General features: G+C 40.8%; 1 protein-coding gene across 1 annotated transcript in view; it reads right to left on the bottom strand.

Annotated features, from left to right (window-relative positions):
- Positions 1 to 14216, bottom strand: part of cerkl (CERK like autophagy regulator) — a 33965-nt gene that overhangs the window by 7813 nt on the left and 11936 nt on the right. Inside the window, exons 4-7 of the mRNA XM_074658598.1 lie at positions 5192 to 5323; positions 4118 to 4181; positions 692 to 822; positions 493 to 567 (exon numbers count right to left, since the gene is read on the bottom strand). Of these exons, the coding sequence (XP_074514699.1) occupies positions 493 to 567; positions 692 to 822; positions 4118 to 4181; positions 5192 to 5323 (402 nt within the window). The remainder of the gene's footprint in view (positions 1 to 492; positions 568 to 691; positions 823 to 4117; positions 4182 to 5191; positions 5324 to 14216) is intronic.

The following is a 14216-nucleotide window of genomic DNA, read 5'->3' as shown; positions in this document are numbered from 1 at the left end:
TAAAAGCCACCCAGTACAACGCAGCTATAGATCTAGAACACGTAGAACCCACCCAGGACAATGTGTCTGTAGATCTTGGAGTCCACCCAGGACAATACAACATACATAGATCCACAACAGGTGGAACCGATCCAGGATGTGACTCTAGATTTATAACAGGTAGAACCCACCCAGCACAACATGATAATAGAGATAGAATAGGTAGATGCCACCCAGCACAACACAACTATTGATCCAGAAAAGACAGAATCCACCTAGGAAGAACAAGTAGAGCCACCAGGCAGAGTCCACCCAGGATGACAAAAGTATAAACATAGAATAGGTAGAACTTACCCTGGACGCCGTGACTATAGATGTAGAATAGGTAAACCCAACTATACCCAACAGGTAAATGTAACTATAGACACATAACAAGTAGAACACACCATAGCCAATGTGACTATAGATGGGATAGGATGTTGTACCTACAGATGTAGAACAGGTAGAACCTACCCAGGACGATGTGCAGGGCTGCAGTGACTGGATCTCTGACTCCATGAACAGAACAGGAAATCACGTCTGTAGAACCTTTAAAGATGAAGAGACAGTTGATCAAACACCATGTCATTTTCTACATAATGTCGATGTATGCGATACTATACAGCGTTGGTCTACAGTGTGTGGATCTATGAAGATGTATCCTCTTTCTCACCAGCAGGAATGATTCCAAGTGGCAGCGTTGGTTTCACTGGTTTCTCTGGAGAATCAGCATCCAGCTGAGCTCTGAGGACCAGAGCGTGACACAGCTCCGCCACCGAGCCGTCCCCACCAACACACACCACCCTGACAAGACAGGTGGACAGACAGGTAGAGTCAAACAGACATTATTTGTGTCTTTGTAGAGCTGTATCACTCACCCAGGTCAAAATAAAACAATCCTCTAGAGTTTTATTGTGAAGTTGAAGACATTTTCACTGATCTTAACTTCTGATGTCAGACAGGAAATCCATTGACAGTGAACACTCATATAAAAGTGCTTTATTTTTGGCGTCTTGAACGCATATCCTCAAGTTCATGGTCATCCAGCAGGGGGCATGGCTTCTCCACAGGACTATTACTGAATATTTCCTTACTGACAATAGCACTCAATAGGGCTGGGTACCAAGCCTCAATACATTTTTTGGTACCAACCGAGATGTGTCTGTAGTACCAAGTATCTAAGACTTTCAAGTACGTAACGCTGGCACTGAATGTCACATTTGTGGTCTTGTTTACTTACAGAACCTAATCTAAACAAAAATGGTGCCCATTTTAGACTGTATTTTATTTAGACAAAAGACAACATTTAACATTTGAAAACCTGGGCTTCTTTTGTTGATCAAAAGTTAATTTAGTAAAAAAACATATTTGTATTTCTCAAAGTAAGGTATAAATAAAGTATTGTTTTGGCATTGGTACTAAATCTCAGGTAGGGAAAAATGGTATAAATGATACCCAGCCGTAACAGTAAATGACTTCAACTTCCCAATTAAAGTCCAGCGCATTGTTTTACTTTGGGACAGACTGAAGCATAGATAAGAAGATGAAACTGATTCAAATTAAATAATCAATAGAAGGCCCAATGCTGTAGTTTCAGGTCTTCAACCAGATGTAATAAAAAAATGCATTAGCAGTGAAAAACAAACGACACTGAAGCACGGCGAAACAAACTGAAAAGTTTACAGTTCTGGTCAACGATGAGTTTAATTTTGAAAGGCATCAATAACTGTTAGGACTATAGCTACCATTGATATCATGTCCTCTGATATTTCTGGGAATTTGGGGAGTTTACATTTTACAATTATATACTTGAACAGTTGAATGCATGAATGAAATATTAAATACTCACAAAAATATACAGAATTTAGTTGGTGACTAGTTAAACGTTTCTTAGGTGGATTTCTAAGTAGTATGAACATTGTTGCATGTACTGTAAGGTATTATGAGCTCAGATTGTGTGCAGGTGAGGATGTTTTTGTACTATTATTATTATTAGTGATAATAGTAGTGGTAGTAGTACGAGACAATAATATGAATCATAACTTGATTGTTTTACAGATCCATCCATGTTTTCAGGAGCTCATTAAAAAGCGAGAAGGCTCATCTTCAGAGTTCGTGTTTCCAGTAAATGTGAAGTAAACAGACTCCGCCCCCCCGCCCCCTCCTCCTGTGTATGGGATTACCTGAAGCTCTGGTCGCCACGGTGACAGCCAGCCTAATTGGCAAATGTAGGTTTCAACCAAATCCTCACCAGAGCAGCCTCACACACACCCACACGCAGGCACACACACACACACACACACACACACACACACCATACACGCATGCAGGCACGCACACACACACACACACACACACACACACACACACACACAGCAGCTAGCTTAGCAACGCTGAGCTAATCTTCTCTAAGCACATTAAGCTTTATGAGGGCTGAGCACAAAAGCTGCTTACACACACACACACACACACACACACATACATGAACACACATACACACACACGAACATATACACACACACGAACATATACACACACACACACACACAGACCATCACAGATAGTGATGATGAGAGTTTAATAAGTGTTTTTGTACTTGTAGTTATTGTTGTTGTGTTATTTGTCTCAGTTGCATAAAAATATTCTTGGAAGTGAGTTTAGCTCAATTAGCTGTTGGTGTTTGACCTCACCTGTCTGCCTGTGTGTGTGTTTGTGTTTTTGTGTGTGTAATCAGTCTGGGTCAGTGAGTTTTAGTGTCAGCCTCTAGACGGATGTTTAATTATCTGGTTCAGTTCAGACTGTTATGGAAGGATGATGTCACAGTTTGAGCCTACTGTAACATGTTACCTTCCACTTTGATATAAACCTGACTTTATTTTACAACTTTAAATCATTTTTTTGTACCAATAAGGCTGAGTCCTTACCGCAGTGGTGCGGGGTTTGAATCCGACTCACGGCCCTTTGCTGCATGTCATCCCCTCTCACTTTCCCCTTCATAACTATCTCTGTCACTATCAAATAAAGGCTACAGCCAATTGAAAATATTTTAAAAAACAAACCAAAAACACTTTATCTAAATTAAAGATACAGCAAACCCCAGACAAAGTCCTTATCTGAGATAGCATTACATTTTCTAAACACATTGGTTGGTCCTCCTAAAAGTCTTGTATTGTTAAAGTCAAACAAATTGTTTGACAATACAAACAATAAAGCATAAATCTCTGTCTTGCTTGTTCACATATGTAAACCAAACAGGGTTATGTAAGAATGAAATGTATTAGGACTAACTAGCTCTACACTGAAATACAAGAGGAGCATTTATTTTTTCTACGTCTTCTACATGGATCATCAGCTGGTGAGGATCCTGACTTTCAGCCTGTTAGCTTTAGTCCTTTTAACGGATTTTAAAACCATGAAGCTAACGTTACTTTAATTAGCTAGCTAGCTACAGCTGATAAAATCTGCCACCGACAGATGTCACTTCAGCAAAACTGAAGGTCGCGGGCTAGAAATTCGGATCTGCTTTGGTGTACCTCCATCTGAAATCAAAGACGCATTGCTTCAAAAATGAATACGCATTTGAAGAACGCAAAACTTGACACGCATAGCAACAGTAACTAAGGACAGGGGCTTAGAGAATGGTCAATGGGACAATGTATGCCAAAATCTGCCCCTTTCCCGGGGAAAATACCTTCTCCAAATCTCATTCATGCTATTGCCACTGCAAATAATAAACTCCGACCTTGAAATGCTGTTATTGTGTTAATATAACTGGATCAACTTTGAAACTGCGTATGTTTCTTCCTATGACGATACTTTTTGCGCTAAAAAAATTGCTTAAAAAAAAAGATAAGATAACACTTTGTGGCTAAATATCAGGTGTATTGAGTGCAGAAGATCGAGTCTACCACTGAAGACTACTAAACATCACTGTATAACTTGCATGAAAGAAAAACATCAGAATATTAGAATAAACATGATTTTATGCGTACTTTTTCCGCAACAAATTTAATTAATAGCAGGAAATCAGTGACATATTCGAAGCCAAGTAATCAATTTAAAATAACGGGAGAAAGACAAGAGGTGAGAGACAACTAACCCATCATATTCATCCAGCTTGCATTCCTTCATCACTGAGAGAGCATGACCCTTCCTCTCTGTCACTGGAGAGAGAGAGAGAGACAGACAGAGAGAGAGACAGGAGGGGAGAGACAGACAGATAGAGAGAGAGACAGGAGGAGAGAGGGGGAAACAGATGGAGACATTGAGAGGGACAGAGATGGAGTGTTCATGTATGTGTGTGGTCACATGTACACAAGTGTGTGTTCGATGGCTGCCAAAAAAAAAAGTGGGACAACGGATATCACACCATCTGCTGAGAGGAGAAGATATGAGGAGGAGGAGGAGGAGAGGAGAGGGGAGGATACCAGGAGATATGAGGGGAGAAGATATGAGGAGAAGGAAAGAAGGAGAGGAGAGGAGACAAAGAGAAAAGAGGAGATAAGGAGAGGAAAGAAGAGAGGAGAAGTGAGGAAAGGAGAGGAAACGAGGAGAGGAGATGAGAAGAGGAAACATGGAGAAGAGAGGAGAGGGGAAGAAAACAGGAGGAGAGGAAAAAAAAGAGGAGAGGTGAGGAAACAAGAGAGGAGAGGATACAAGGAGAAAAGAGGAGATAAGGAGAGGAAAGAAGAGAGGAGAAGTGAGGAAAGGAGAGGAAACGAGGAGAGGAGAGGAGAGGAGAAAAACAAAAGACGAGACAAGGAGAGGAGACGAGGAGATGAGCGAAGAGGAGCAGAGCAGAGGAGAGGAGACAAGGGGACAAGGAGAGGAGCAGGTTGTCTCCCTGTCACAACAGATGGGCTAAGCTCCACCCCATGTATCAGGTTACCTAGCGACCAGAGACTGCCATTAACTCTGACCTTTGGACCTCCTCCACACACCCCACACACACACACTTTCACATCATCTGCTCTAATATCAATAAAGAAGGAGGGAGCGTTTGAGCTGCTAAAACTATCAAAATCATTGCAAAAGTTCTGCTGCAATATACACATTATTTCATTACAATACACATGAGGTGTGTCCAAAAGTCAGTCTGAGTTATAATAATAATAATCACTATTATTTGTCGTAAAGATGATCAGTTCATAAATAAACAAGTGGGTGGCCTGACCGGTGATGTCAGTGCGGACGTCAGCCATCTTGAAGAGCGGAGCCACATGTTCTCTGTAGATGTGAACGGCCTCCTTCTTGTGGCTGCTGGGGTTGATGAACACCTTTAGATACCTGGGACGACGGCTGGACACTGCACAAAACAAACACACACACGCAGGCACACAGTGAGCATACTGAGCAAAACAGGTTTTAATATGTTCTACAGTGAAATTGGCCTGTTTCTAGCTATGCCAGCGGCCCGTCCATCACTTAGGTCCAGACTGAAATATCTCAACATCCATTTCATGGATTGCTATGAAATTTTGCACATACATTCGTGTTCACCAGAGGATGAATCCCAGATACTTTGGTGATCACCTGATTTCCTTCTAGTGCCCCCATTACTTTTCACTTTTCACTTATCCAGTGGTATACCTCAACATCTACTAGATAGATTGTACAGATCGACTTGTAGTAGAATGGTTAGGGTAAGGACATAGGACGGGGTTATTGTTAGGTCAAGATGGTTAGGTTTAGCCATTAAAATCGAATAGTTTTTAAGCCAAGTATTTTTTTAAAGTGCCTGCCCTTTTCCAAGTAGTGTCCAATAACGGCTTCTCAGATGGTTCTGTGTAACAAACCATCTGGTGCCTGACGGTTAGTACAAAGTAGGAAAGAGTGCAAATATAAAAAATATCAATGAATCATCCACAAACTCCAAAACATACATAATGCCCAAAAAATATAAACAAGGTTAACATTAAGGGGCTGCAATGAATATATATATTTTTATTATCATCAATTAAACTGTATCTTTTTTGTGATTATTCATTTAATTGTTTAGTCAATAAATTGTTAAAAAAGTAGGGAAAATGCCCATCTCAATTTGACAGACATTCTTTGGTTTCAGATTCTCAAATGTGAGGATTTGCTGCTTTACTTTATTTTATATAATTGCAAACGTAATATCTTCAGGTTTTGGACTGTTGTTTGGTCCCTTTTGTCATATAAATCCAAAAACCCAACTAGTAAAAGTCTGGATGATGAATTGTATATTGTACTTGGAAGAGTAGACAACTGTATAGTGTTCTAACATGGAGGAGGCCTTGTTTGATACAAAATATTCAGCATATTGTTTCCATCACCAACACTGGTAGAGAGTGAGAGTGTGTATGTGTGTGTGTGTGTGTGTGTGTGTGTGTGTGTGTGTGGTTAAATGGTATCGACTCCAAACTACAGTCACAAACACACACCCCTGACCCCCTGTACAGCTCATCATTAGGCAGATTTAGAGACCGCATTATAAATCCCCATAGACCAGTATAGATCAATACACACACACACACACCAGCTCCATTATCCAGATCATTACTATAATCTGCTCCCAGAAGGCCGTGACCTCGCCCTGTTAATGACCCCACACACATACACACATAGTGCACCTCCTGCCATCACTCATACCCCACAGCTCTGACCAGATTCTGAGGAGTTCCTGTGAGGAGTTACCCAACACCTCCACCACTCTTCTCTCTACTGGACCCCCACTATTACCAGAGGCTCCATCCCTTTGGTGCCCCCCAAAAGATTTAGACCCAACCCCACTCTAACCAACATGATTCCACTACAGCTTTTATAGTCTAAAACTTTGATTTCTACAAGTCTCCCATCCTTGAGAATGGTGAAAGATACTTGCAGCTGCCTTGTGCTCAAGGACCCGGGATGATACTAGGAGCCATGGTGGCAATGGCACTTGGGACCCCGTCTAACTATCCAACTAGGACGGGGTCCCAAGGCAACACTAAGAGTCAGGGTGGCACTAGGACCCAGTAAGCCCTTCATGATCAAACAGTTCCAGGAAATATGGAACCAGAGGCCGTAAACTCAGGAACTAAAAGTCCCTTTTGTACATTAATGTTTGCATTTCCATCACATCTGAAGAACCATAAAGATTAGGCAAATAAGACTGATGACTCATGTGTTGTCATGTGTTGTTCGTCGTATCTAATGTTGCATGACCCTGCCCAAAATTCATACTCCTCTGCGTCATAACTCAAATGTCAAATGTGAACACACAGACATGATACAAACATGTTTAGATTCAGTGTTACTTCCCGAGTATATAATTATCTCTGATGTCCATCACAAATAATCGTCCGTAAATCCTTTTAGAATATCATGGAAAGAAGATGCTTCTTATATTTTCAGAACTTGCCTGAGAATCATCATGTTTTAAAGTTTTCTTCAGTATCAAAGTAATCTAGTGATAGTTGTCTGTACATCTATGAGTACATTGCAAACACGAACAGCTAATAGCTAATTCGGCATACTTTTAATGGTGCCAATTTGCCAAAAAGTTTAATGAATACAGACAAATAAAACATGGTTCAAGTTGTAGGCCACAGCTAATTAACTGACTCTGTGGCAACATTATACTTCCTTTTTACAGGAAGTATAATGTCACCTTTTATAGAAGCAGATTAATGCCCATTGTGTTAATAATAAAATTATTTAAAATATTTTTTTTAAATTTAAAATTACTGTTATGTCAATAAAGAAAAATAATGATCCTGAACGCCTAAACCGGGCCTCTCTGTCTCGCTAAGTGATTGTTGCATGATTGATGTACTTTCTCTCTCTCTCACACACACACACACACACACACACACACACACACACACACACAGTCTCATAGGAGATGAGGTCACTGAGTTTGTTGATATGTTTCTAAGAAGAAAGGCAGACAGACAGGTACATGTAGAGAGATCAAGTATCCATCAGATCATCTCCCGTCCTCGGCCAGCGGCAGGTTGCTATGGCGCTGCTAAAACGTTACCATGGTAAACAATCCCAGTGTTGTCAAGAGTGTTCAGTGTTGAGTTTCTGACAAGGACTGAAGCGGCTGGATTTTGTTGACAAAAACAGATTATATTTTGGTGCAGACTCCAGCTGAGGTCAGTGGACAGAAGTAATCAATTAAAGGCTTTAGTTTAAATATCAAGTTTACTCAGAAGGATACAGTCGACAGATGTTTTATAGAAAGGAGACTTAAAGGGAAATTCTAGTATTTGTAGGGCTGAAACAATTATTCAATTAATCAATTAGTTGAACGGCAGAAAATTAATCGGCAACAATTACGATAATCAATTAATCATTAAACAAAAATCATTAACATATCTCTGGTTCCAACTTCTCCACTGTGAAACATATCACGGTAAATTGAATATCTTTGGATTTTGGACTGTTGATCGAACAAAAGAAGCCATTTCTCTCTGGGAAACTGTGATGGACATTTTTCACTATTTTCTAACATTTTATAGACTAAAAAAAAAAAAACAATGATGAAAAGAATTGTTAGTTGTACCTCTAAGTATTTGTCACCCGGCATCTGATTCTCAGTTATGGTATAATTTTATTCACCATCTCTGTCGTACGGATTTGGGAAGAATTCAGATTCTGGCGCAAATGATCGTGATCGGGTGCAGCTTTCCAAAAGACTTAAATCAAACGCTTGTCTTTAAGTCCAACCACAAGTAACCACAGAAAGTATTCTTCTAGAAATCCTTGTAGCTGTTGTAACGTACTTTACTGTATAGCAGATCCGCAGTCAGGTCAACTTGCCTGATTTACCAGACTGTATCTATGCACAGATGCTGGTTTGTTTACATAACTGTGAAAGCCGTGGCTCACTCATTCATGTAGCTTGTTTGCATGCTGCAGAAGTAATAGAGAGGTAGCAGCAAATGAAACAACTTGATTTGCAAATTTCCAAATTGAAATAAGACTTTCTTTCCGGACCAAAGTGATAGACCGACTGACCGACATTGCCATTCCTAGAGCCACACAGCTAGCTTAAAAGAGATAATTCTACAGCACCACCTTACTTTTAACCTCCCCTTCTCATGTAGAGTACAATCACCCTCCTCTGACATACAGATGAACTGACACTGACTGACGGATGGGTGACGAGTCCTAAGCAACCTTTGAGTTGCCAGGTTGCATTAAAATCAGTGTGCAAAATAAAGGTGGTGTCAAAAGGTTTGACTCCCTGTATATTAATTGGTTGGGTGGGGGCCTGCATGTGCATGTGTGCTGTTGTACAATAAAGCTTGTTTCCTGATAAAACTAATAAAGCCTTCGGAATATGAACGAGAGAGACAGAGAGGTGGACAGGTTTCTCTCCTCACGTCACTATGGAGACGGTCGCTGACTTCACGGACCCACCAGTTAATATGTAACACAGAGCAGCACACACACACACAAGGCAATAAAGGAGTTTATAGAGTATATAGTCCTCATCAGACTGAACCATCTATTCATGTTAAAAGAGACAAACTAGCATAACACACAGTTCAGTGCTCGCTGTTTGATACACCAGGTTGTGTCGGTCGCATGTCAGGAGTGTCTTCGGTAGTAAAACCCTCTATAAAACTTTATGTTTATGACTGCAGTCTTTGTTCTTCCTCGGGGATTCGGTGTGTTTGTTGCATTTGGATTTGGATTTTTGAGCTTTTGAGAATAATGCAGTTTTGAAATAGAAAAGTCAAAGAACTGCAATGATTAGTCGATCGGTAGCTATTTTAATAATCAAATAATCGTTTGAGTCAATTTTCAAGAAAATTTAAATTCATTTTCTAGTTCGAGCTTCTCCATTGTGAGGATTTTCTGCTTTTCTCAGTTTTATATAATTGTGAGTATCTTTGGGTTTTGGACTGTTTTTAAGACAAAACAAGACATTTGAAGACGTCACCTTGGGCTTTAGGGAAATTGTGATGGGCATTTATTCATTTTCTATTTTCTGGCGTTTTATAGGCCAATCAAGAAAAGAATCAGAATAATATCATCAAATGAAAAGAAAAAGTCCTATAATTATAAAATTGCATTTTTTCTTAGTGTCTGTTGATATTTAGTGGCCACTAGGAATGGATTCAAATCATGGATGTATTAAGAGAACTGGATACAGCGTTGCCGGCAGGCTCACGTTCATTCCTATGAAAGTTGCTCAGTGGCGCATGATGCCAAAATGGTCCGACTTCCGAGTGGAAAAGTATCCAGATCTTCCAGTGATCTTCCGCATCCATTGGGACCGTGGAGCAGGCACAGTAGCGTCCGCTCGGTCACAGGGTTCGGTCAGGGGGTCACAGCTGTCATACTGTCATCTCGGTTTGCTAACTCGGCCTCCCAGGCCTCGCTCCAGCCTCAGTCTGGGTCTCATTTACATGAACGCTGCAAGGGAAATAACTCTGGATTCGGCTATTAGTGTTTTTTACAACTTTTAGGACCTAATGATTTAATTAAGGGCTGTTCAAATGTTACTGTTATTGGGAAGTTGATTCACCTCAAAAAAATTATCCGCTGAGTAACAGATGTCTCTTCCCCAATGTAAGTCTTTGGGAAAAAGTATTTTTGGGCCCAATGGCATCACGTGATGGACATGGAAGTTGTAGTACCACCGTTTGGCCCCTACGAAAATTGGCATCAAGACCGGTGCTCTTCCTGGGGGCTTAGTTCAGATAGCTGGTTCCATTTTGGATCTGGTTCTCGGATAAAATAGCTGGATTCATAAAGGATTTTTTCATTCCTTTTACCTCTCCTTAATGTCTTTTATTAGCAAAGAGCAATAGAAAACATATACGTAGCCTATATTTCTTATTTTTAGCCGACTGTGCCTGTTGCTTGTGGAGTTGCATTGTGGGTACTGTAGGCATCATGTTTTGACAAGGAAGAAGAATGCGTGGAATAAAAAAGACAATATCTCTAGTTCTGCTGCATCGATTTTGGCCCTTTTTTTTACACTGTCCATCGTGAGCCCGACAGTGTTATAATAGTGCGATGCTAAATCCGTAGAGTACTCTTTTTATCATCATATCAATACACATATCATAGTTGTGAATAAGGACCTTCAGTATTTGGAGTAAGTAGCTTTTGTTACAGTGGGCTGCAACTGTTAATTGAATGTGTCAGATACATTCAATGAACATTTCATATATTATGCTGCTCATCTCTTTCAACAAAAACTGTGTTTCTGCCTTCTCGACCAAGAAAAAAAGTGATTAGACATCTTTGAGTTGGAGTTATTTTAGCCTTCAGTTAAAAATGCTGAAAAGAAAACCTAATAAGATTTTATAAGGGATACAAAAGGATTTGGATTTGATAAAATGCTATCGAACCACATCGCTACTGGTCACACAATGTGTTGATGGCGTCATTTTGACCTTAAGACACCTTACAGTACAACCAGACTGACCACCGCCACCTCCCGCCGATTTCACTTTGTCACTGTGAACCCAAACTAACAGCTCTGTAAGCAAGCAGGAAACTGACATTGGATTGACAAGACAATTGATCTGGGAGGAGTTGCGACGGCCGCTGGTGGCCTGGGCGAGCTCAGTCTGGCCGTCCCGTGAGCTCCGCCGCCGCCACCGGCCTGTCAGTCTGTTGTGCTGTTAAACAACTGCAGTCAATCCATCCCACCGTCTGACGGCGTGTATGGAGACGGACTCTATACAGCATCACTGCTCGCCTTTTGTCACTCTGACTGCCATTCACTCTCTGCACAGCGTTCTGCAGCTGCTTCACACAGCAAATAACACTCTGGAAACAGAGTGTCTGCTCTCTGCTTGCCATTGTGCAGCTGAATGTTCGGACCTGAAGGTTAAGAAGTGGCGGTAGCGTCGGCAGCGGCAGGACTGCCCGCTCCGCGACGCCACGATTCACACAACAATACGCTTTTCACACTGACCTCTGGCTGGAAAATAGGCTTAATGTCCGCACAGCAGCAAAGCGACCGACTGTTTACCTTCCGCACACACACACACACTCCTCCGCCGCGGTGCGTAAAGTCACAAAAGCCGTCACAGTTTGATGTGCAGTGTGACCACGCGAGCTGACACACGACCTTTGAGCCATTCATGTGTGTGTGAGTGTGTAAGCGTGAGGCCAAAGACAAACACTTAAAGAAGTTGTGACTTTGCTGCAGGGCCTCATGGGTAATCTGGTTTGACGGACAAGCAGAAGGACAGACAGACAGGTGACCAGCGATAACGTGTCAGACCGATGCCATGGTGACGGGACGACGGTAGCGTGTGTGTGTGACCTTTGACCTCCTCATTTATGGATAGCTTGTAACGTCTCTGTTGCAGTCGACATAGAAAAAAAATGAAATATAAAGCGTGTTTTGTGTGAGTTAAATCCATACACACAGCACTCTAACATTTCTATTGTGTGTTAAGTGTCAGCCAGGCACCGCCCACTACAGTGCACCTGGGAAACCAGCGTCTGGGAACTCCAGTAGCAGCAGCATCGAGATCTTTGTCAAACTGGTCTTGTCAGGAGGTGGTTGAGGTACAAAATCTACACAAAGATTTGATGGCAGACAACACTGAGGGAGATTCTGATAAAGCTTCCTTTAGGTTAGCTTACTTTCAGCAGAGAGAAAATCAAATTTCAGTTTCAGTAAATTACATATTATCACCTTATATAGTTGTTGGTGGCGAACGTGTTAGTAAAAAGCGGCCTATTTACACCTATTTCTATAACAATTTTTATCAAGCAGACACGGAGCAATATTAGCATTAAATTTAAGTCATGTTTATATCCACCTGATGAATTAAATTAATATTCACTATGGGGGACGTGCAGATTGTCATCTGTAGGTAACACTGACTATGGATAAATACCTCATACAGGCCCACTTCTATCCCTTTAAGGCATTGTTAATATACAAATATTGACTAGTTCAACTTTATTATCAATTTTCTTAACATTTTGTACAATACATTTTATTTATTTATTTCTGAGATGCAAGGTTTGATAAAAATCTCACGTCTGTAGTTTTCCCAGTTTGATGTAGAAAACCTGGATTTAAAGTTCTGACCTCAAAACCATCCAACACATTTGGTACGAACTAGAACACAGTCCGTAGGCCAGACCTTATCACCCGACATCAGTGTTGGACCTCACTAATGTTCTTGTGGCTGAATGGAAGCAAATCCCTCCAGGTGGAAAGTCTGAAACCAGAAGTGGAGGCTGATATAGCAGCAGATCAATGCCCATGTTTTAGGAATGACATGTTCAACTATCACACACAGATGTAATGTTTGAATATCCACATACTTTTGGCCTTGTATTGTACAATAGCTAAGGTTTCAAGTCTCTGCAGGGTGATTTTCATCGTGAGCTAAAGTGAATTGGACACACACGCGTGTTCGAGTAGACAGTAGTTTAGCTAATCTGTATTGCAGACAACATGATTCAATTGCTGACAGCACGTTACTGAGTACTGCTGAATGTGTGTGTATGTGTGTGTGTGTGTAATCTGTGCCTCTTTGTTCCGGTGGATTAGCAGATTAGCTCTACTGTCTGATGTAACTGTAACTCACCTCATTAAACTGAGTGAGGAACAGGCTGATAGAAAAACAATGAAATTATAATCTGAGCAGCTAGCACTACAACTAATGTATGTATACCTCATTTATACAGTTTTAAAGTTTGTTTTTTCCTCTCATGCCAATGGAAGCCATCTGTAGAGATACAGCCAAAGTTAGCCAAATGCAAACCAGAGCCGTTGGATGTTAATCGCTTGCACTAAACTCCAAGTCCAAGGCAACAACTGTCGTAATAAGATATCTTATTTGAGCTCATACAGTATTATTGAAAAAGACAGATGTGATACTGACCCTGAAGCTGAGCTACACAATACAATGTCAACTGCATTTAATTTAAACACGGCTAGCAGTCTCCAGTCATCTGACCGGGACATGATTGACCACCAAATTGCATGGCAATCCATCCAATATTGGTCTAGACATTTACCTAAAAACCCAAAATGTGAACCTCATGGTGGCGCTAGAGGAGAAATTAGAAGAATTCATTGTCTAGGAATCAAGAAAGACGCAATCCATCCAAGCAGTTATTTCTATCTCTATGTCTGTCTACAATGACAGTTACTATGTTTACTTGCACAAAATATTTTTGTTGCCCTTATTCCAAAAAAGACAATATTTCTACTAAACTGTTTACATGGTTAATGAAAATGAATATTCCAC

This window comes from Sebastes fasciatus, chromosome 14 (assembly GCF_043250625.1).
Source record: "Sebastes fasciatus isolate fSebFas1 chromosome 14, fSebFas1.pri, whole genome shotgun sequence".
Lineage (NCBI taxonomy): Eukaryota > Metazoa > Chordata > Actinopteri > Perciformes > Sebastidae > Sebastes > Sebastes fasciatus.
Note: the sequence above shows the minus strand (reverse complement) of the source record. Positions and strands in the feature narration are given on the sequence as shown.